The following is a 6333-nucleotide window of genomic DNA, read 5'->3' on the forward strand; positions in this document are numbered from 1 at the left end:
GTGCCTCAGCCTCCCAAGGAGCTGGGATTACAGACGCCTGTCACCACCCTGGCTAATTTCTTTGTATTTTTAGTAGAGACAGGGTTTCTCCATGTTGACCAGGCTGGTCTCAAACTCAAGTGATCCACCCACCTTGGCCTCCCAAAGTGCTGGGATTACAGACAAAAGCCACCGTGCCTGGCCGGATGTGTTCTTTTTCAGGCACTCAGATAACTCAGTCCCCCTGGTCCTAACCAAACTGAAGGTCCTCCTGGTGGTCTTGGGCAACTGGGCCACACTTTCCTCTGCCGTCTAAGTGCCAGCACCACGGCTTATTCAGATGACAAAGGTGTCGTGGACGCTACACCTCTAGTGTCATCTCAGCAACACAAAGAGCTGTTTCACAGAGACAGTGGCATCTGACCAGCAAGGACTACTCCCCTCCACTCTGAAAAGAACGGCCGGCGAGCACTAGAAATTCACCTGAATTCTCCTGAAGGGTGCAGCACACAAGACATGGAAATCAAACAGCACAGGCTCCAAACAAAGGGAGGGCAGAGAGAGGAGGCAAAATCGGCCAACAAAATCAGCACTGAAGAGGGCGCAGCAGGCAGGCACCGCCTGCAGGAGCAGGTCCAGGTGAGCCTCTTTTTGGAAGATGAAACACACTTGCTAGTGCTTGAGCCCTGAGCAAAATGAGGAAACCAGCTCTCCTGACCTTCCTGGCGCCGGCAGCTGACCTACTCCTACAACTCTGATTTCCAAGACAGGAATTCCAGCAAAGGCTCCAGCTTACAGAGAACGAAAGGCCCACGACCTTAATGCCTGCACCAACCAGTCCTATCGTGGTTGCCTCACAGTCATGTTCTGGCAATTTCACGAAAACAACAGCATCTGACACGACCAAGAGATGAGGCTCGGCGCCCTTGGTGATCGTGGCAGTCACCTGGTCATGCAAAATGACCAACCAGTCGCCCTACCTGCCTGACCACAAAATCATGTTTGTTTTGGAAGACGGCATCTGCTGTTGATCTTTCCAGGCCTTCCCTCTCCTTTAGGAGGCAGCCTCATCCTTCTACTGGCACATCTGCCACTTCTGACAGTTGGAGCTCCAACGAAAAGGTCTCATGGTGGTTTATAGCGTGTGGACCTCAAAGGGCCACGTGGCTGGACTCCCCAAACACCAGGCCCAGGGCTGGCTCTGTGACTGTCCTGAGGACTGTAGGACGAGGCTCCTACCCATAAGCTTGTATCTGACAGAAAAGACACAACTGCTAGCCTCATTCACCATCACTTCTGCACACTCTCACAAGTCTTTTGTCAAACCAATTATTCAGAGCCATCTCCTCACCCCTGCGCCTGCAGCTTTCCAGGCACGGATGCTGCTCCCTTCGCTCCAGTGCAAACAGCCTTGGAGACTTGGCCCAAATCGCTCCTCATCTGTGAAATTTACCCTGAGGCAAGCAGCTATCGTTTCTGCATTCCCTAATGTGCTGTCCAGGCCACCAAGATGGCCCTGGTACACTGCCCAGCAGTCACCTATGACCCAGACAGCAGGGTCACATTTTCTTTGAAGACTCAGGGGGCCTTTGAAATGTATTTGTTGAATAAACTATTACGGGCAAAAAGGACAAATACAAAGTGCACAAGCAAAGATCCTAGCCCACCCCTCACAGAAATATTCTGAGGGTAGGCCAGGTACAGTGGCTCACGCCTGTAATCCCAGCATTTTGGGAGGCTGAGGCGAGTGGATCACAAGCTCATGAGTTCAAGACCACCCTAACCAGCATAGTGACACCCTATCTCTACTAAAAATACAAAACTTGGCTGGGTGTGGTGGCACCTGCCTGTAGTCCCAGCTACTCGGGAGGCTGAGGCAGAAGAATCACTTGAACCCAGGAGGCGGAGGTTGCGATGAGCAGAGGTTGCACCACTGCACTCCAGCCTGGGCAACAGACCAAGACTCTGTCTTGCAAAAAAAAAAAAAGAAAAAGAAAAAAAAAAGACAAATAAGATATTCTGAGGACAAGTGACTGGGCCTGGCAGTGTCAGGGGTCAGTGAGGCCTGAAAGGGTAAGAGGGCTGAGCTCATGGGTGACTGAGGTAGTGCAGCATGGGCGAGAGGATTCCACAGATACAAGACATATACAAGTGAGGCCAGGCACACGCTAGAACCTGGAAACACTTTCCCAAGAGAAAAAAAAATTCGAGAAGTCTGGATTTTCTATATAGGTAGATCTGCCTAAACCATTCTTTCTCCCGTTGCACAAGACAAGTATTGTCTTAGCTAAATTCACTCATCATTCAATCAATTCAAACAATTTACCTGCCCACTCATCCACACAGGTGACAATGGCAAGCGCATCTGCAACACAGAAGGCTGCCAAGAACACGTTCCATTTCTTCGACTCAGGCAGAGGAATGCCTGAACCACTGCACCAGGACGAGGAGAGGACAGAGATGATTAAGAAAGAGATAAAGGGATGAAGGGCCAGGCACGGTGGCTCACTCCAATAATCCCAGGACTTTGGGAGGGCGAGGTGGGTAGATCACGAGGTCAGGAGATCGAGACCTTCGTGGCTAACACGGTGAAACCCCGTCTCTACTAAAAATACAAAAAATTAGCCAGGCTTGGTGGTGGGCACCTGTAGTCCCAGCTACTCCGGCAGCTGAGGCAGGAGAATGGTGTGAACCCGGCAGGTGAAGCTTGTAGGGAGCCGAGACTGCGCCACTGCACTACAGCCTAAGGGACAGAGACTACGTCTCAAAAAAAAAAAAAAAAAGAAGAAAAAGAAAAAGAGATAAAGACACAGAATTAAGGCCAGGCTCCGTGGCTCATGCCTGTAATCCCAGCACTTTGGGAGGCCGAGACAGGTGAATCACGAGGTCAGGAGATAGAGACCATCCTGGCTAACACGGTGACACGCTGCCTCTACTAAAAATACAAAAAAATAGCCGGGCATGGTTGCGGGCGCCTGTAGTCCCAGCTACTCCAAAGACTGAGGCAGGAGAATGACGTGAACCTGGGAGGCAGAGCTTGCAGTGAGCTGAGATTGCGCCACTGCACTCCAGCCTGAGAGACAGAGCAAGACTCCATCTCAAAAAAAAAAAAAAAAAAAATTAGAATTAAAATGTCCCTGAGCTGAAAACTGACATATTTTCCAAATGGAAGCGACAGTGCATGATACAGAGCACGAATCACAAACACCTGCGGACACGAGACCACAAACGACAAAGAGAAAAAACCTCAACCTCCAAGGAGGAAAAAACCCGAGTCAGCTACAAAAGAAACAAGAACCAAATAGGACAGTTGGCCGGGCACAGTGGCACATGCTTGCAATCCCAGCACTTTGGGGGGTGAGGCCGTCAGATCACTTAAGGTCAGGTGTTTGAGACCAGCCTGGCCAACGTAGTGAAACCCCACCTCATAAAGACAAGAAAAACAAACAAATAAATAAATAATTGATCAAACAGTGGTGCTAGAAGAAAGCAACAGCATCACTTTCTGAGGGAAAATTATTACTATTTTTGTTGTTGAGACGGAGACTCACTCTATCGCCCAGGCTGGAGTGCAGTGGTGCAATCTCAGCTCACTGCAACCTCTGCCTCTTGGGTTCAAGTGATTTTCTGGCCTCAGCCTCCCTAGAGGCTGTGATTACAGACGTGTGCCACCACATCCAGTTAATTTTTGTATTTTTATTAGAGACGGGGTTTCACCATGTTGGCCAGGCTGGTCTTGAACTCCTGATCTGCCCGCCTCAGCCTCCCAAAGTGCTGGGATTACAGGCTTGAGCCACCGGGCCCGGTCACAAGGTACGCTTTTATAGGCGACTGGTTTTGAAAAGACGTAATATTCAGCGTTGAAGAAAATATCTTTGTAATAGGCAGTCTTGATGCCTGCTAATGGGGATATAAATTGATAATGCCTTCTCGGACATTATCCGCTAACATTTCAAAATGCATAGGCTCTCAAACATCAGTTCTAAAACTCTAATTATGTAAAGCTAAACAAATACCACACGTGAACAAATATTTAAGTACTCATCCATTCTATGCAGCATTGTAATAAAAATTTAAACCTGAAATAATCTTTATTGCGTCCATTAATAGGACAAAGTTTAGGCAAACGACAAGTCCATCATACAGAATACCGTGTGGTCACTGGAAAGCACGTGGACCTGTGTCCACTGAATTGAAAAGATGTGGAAAGAATGCTGGGAGAGTTAAAATTTTCTGGAGCACAACGTACCACAATGCAAACATGGTTTAGGCTTTTTAGAGTGAAAACAGTTATACGTAGACATTCATGTTTACACGTGTAACAGTGTGTACAGCCCCAAAGGAACAAAAGTGTTCACTGCTGTTACCTCCGAGTGGGGACTGGGAAAGCAGTGGTTAGGGTCATTCTCTCTTTTATTGGCGCATCCATCAATTCCAGGCCCTGAGGACACAACTGCGTCAACGACATCGAGTCCACCTGCTCTGGAAACCCGGGTGACCGCTGTTGGTTTTGTTCACTACGGCGTCCCCAGAACCTGTACTGCGCCGCGCACTGAGCGGGCGCTCACATGTGCGTCCAATGAACGAATTAACAAATGAACAGTCAGTGCGCTACCGGGGGGCGGGGAGGGGTAAAGCACCATCCAGGGAACTCGCACGATCACCCCGAGTGAGTCTGTTCCCCGCCACATGCACCCGCAAAGACTCCGCGCTCCGCAGCGGCTCCACCTGCTCATGTTCTACCTGATTGGACCTGAAGCTCCAGGAGGGACGACCCCGCGGCCGCTCCGCCCGACGCCGCGACGCCCCCAGCCCCGACCTCCTTCAAGGCTCCGAGAAGCCGGTGTCGAGAGGAGTCCAGCCGAGAAAAAGGCAGCCCGGCCGGAGCTGGCGAGGAGTGGAGCGAAAGGAAACGAGCCTGCAGACATTGGCCACGCCGGACCTCCCACGCCCGTGAAGCAGGTGCCGGTGCCGGCGCCTCGCGCCCCGGAGCACCTAGGAGGGACGCCCCTGCAGTCTTCGTGGCCCTGCCCGCCCGCTGCCCGTCCAGCCAGGCCGCCCTCACCTCCCGGGGCAGCCGCCAGCGGCGGCGCCCGCAGCAGAGGCCGCAGGCGGCGGCCCCACAGCAACAGCGCCCGCAACTCGCGCGCCATGTCGTCCTCCCAGAGCGCCGCGCACAGCCACGCGGGACCAAACAGGATGGGACGGGGCGGGACGAGGCCGCGCGGGGCGGGGCTTTCCTCGGGCGCGGGGCGGTGACGTCACGGCGGGCGCCGGGCTGTCCAGGCAGCTGCCTGCTCTGGCGCGTGGCGGGGTACGACCCCTCGCGTGGACAGTCAGGCCTGGGGGCTGGGCCTCTGTGACCTTGGGTCGCGTTGTGAAGGGCGACGGGGCCTGCGCGCGGAGCTGGGGGACGTGGCCCCGCCGCCCCCGGCCCACGCTGCTCGGCTGCGCCTAGCTGTGCGCATTCCTGGAACTGGGCGGATGTCAGTATCCACGCGAGAGTGTGGAGGCGGCGTCGGGGAAGAAGCAATTTCCGTCTCTGCGACCTTTGTGAATCCCGGCCATCCGTGTGGGCCTCTGCAAGTCTCTTGCAAAGCAAGACTGGCCAAAAAGCTAAAACGAATGAGGAAGGGAATTCCAGGCTTGACTGGCTGCACCGAAACGTGAACCCAGTAACCAACACCACCAGGAAAGCTGCGGTTATTCGTGTATTCCACTTCTCTTGCCCTTGTCGACAAGAGTCAAACTAAAATATTTAGAAGTTTATTCTGAGCCAAATATTAGTGTGCATGGAGGGAGGCAGAGTCTCAAACGGTCCTTAGAACTTGTGCCCAAGGTGGTTTGGGTTACAGCTTGCTTGGTTTTACACATTTTAGGGAGACGTAAGACATAAGGCAATACATGTAAGACATAGGTTGGTTTTGTGTGGAAAGGCAGGACAACTGAAAGGTTGAAATACTTAGAGGTCACAGGTGGATTCAGAAATTTTCTGATTGGCAATTGTTTCAAAGAGTTGAGTTCTGGCTGGGCGGGGTGGCTCACGCCTGTAATCCTAGCATTTTGGGAGGCTGAGGTGGGCGGATGGTCTGAGGTCAGGAGTTCGAGACCAGCCTGGCCAACATGGTGAAACCCCCATCTCTACTAAAATACAAAAAATTAGCCAGGCAAGGTGGCACCTGTCGTCCCAGCTCCTGGGGAGGCGGAGGCGGAAGAATAGCTTGAACCCGGGAGGCTGAGATTGCAGTGAGCCGAGATTGTGCCACTTGCACTGCAGCCTGGGCGACAGAGCTGAGACTCCATCTCAAAATAAATAAATAAATAAATAAATAAATAAATAAATAAATAAATAAA

At 52.0% G+C, this 6333-nt stretch overlaps 1 protein-coding gene across 1 annotated transcript in view; it reads right to left on the reverse strand.

Moving 5' to 3' along the window:
* TRAP1 (TNF receptor associated protein 1) overlaps positions 1–5217 on the reverse strand; it is a 70473-nt gene extending 65256 nt beyond the window's left edge. The window contains exon 1 of the mRNA XM_023225698.1: positions 5045–5217. Within this exon, the coding sequence (XP_023081466.1) occupies positions 5045–5132 (88 nt within the window). The 5' untranslated portion in view covers positions 5133–5217. The remainder of the gene's footprint in view (positions 1–5044) is intronic.
* Between the last annotated feature and the right edge of the window lie 1116 nt (positions 5218–6333).

The sequence above is a fragment of the Piliocolobus tephrosceles genome, chromosome 17 (assembly GCF_002776525.5).
Source record: "Piliocolobus tephrosceles isolate RC106 chromosome 17, ASM277652v3, whole genome shotgun sequence".
Taxonomy (NCBI): domain Eukaryota; kingdom Metazoa; phylum Chordata; class Mammalia; order Primates; family Cercopithecidae; genus Piliocolobus; species Piliocolobus tephrosceles.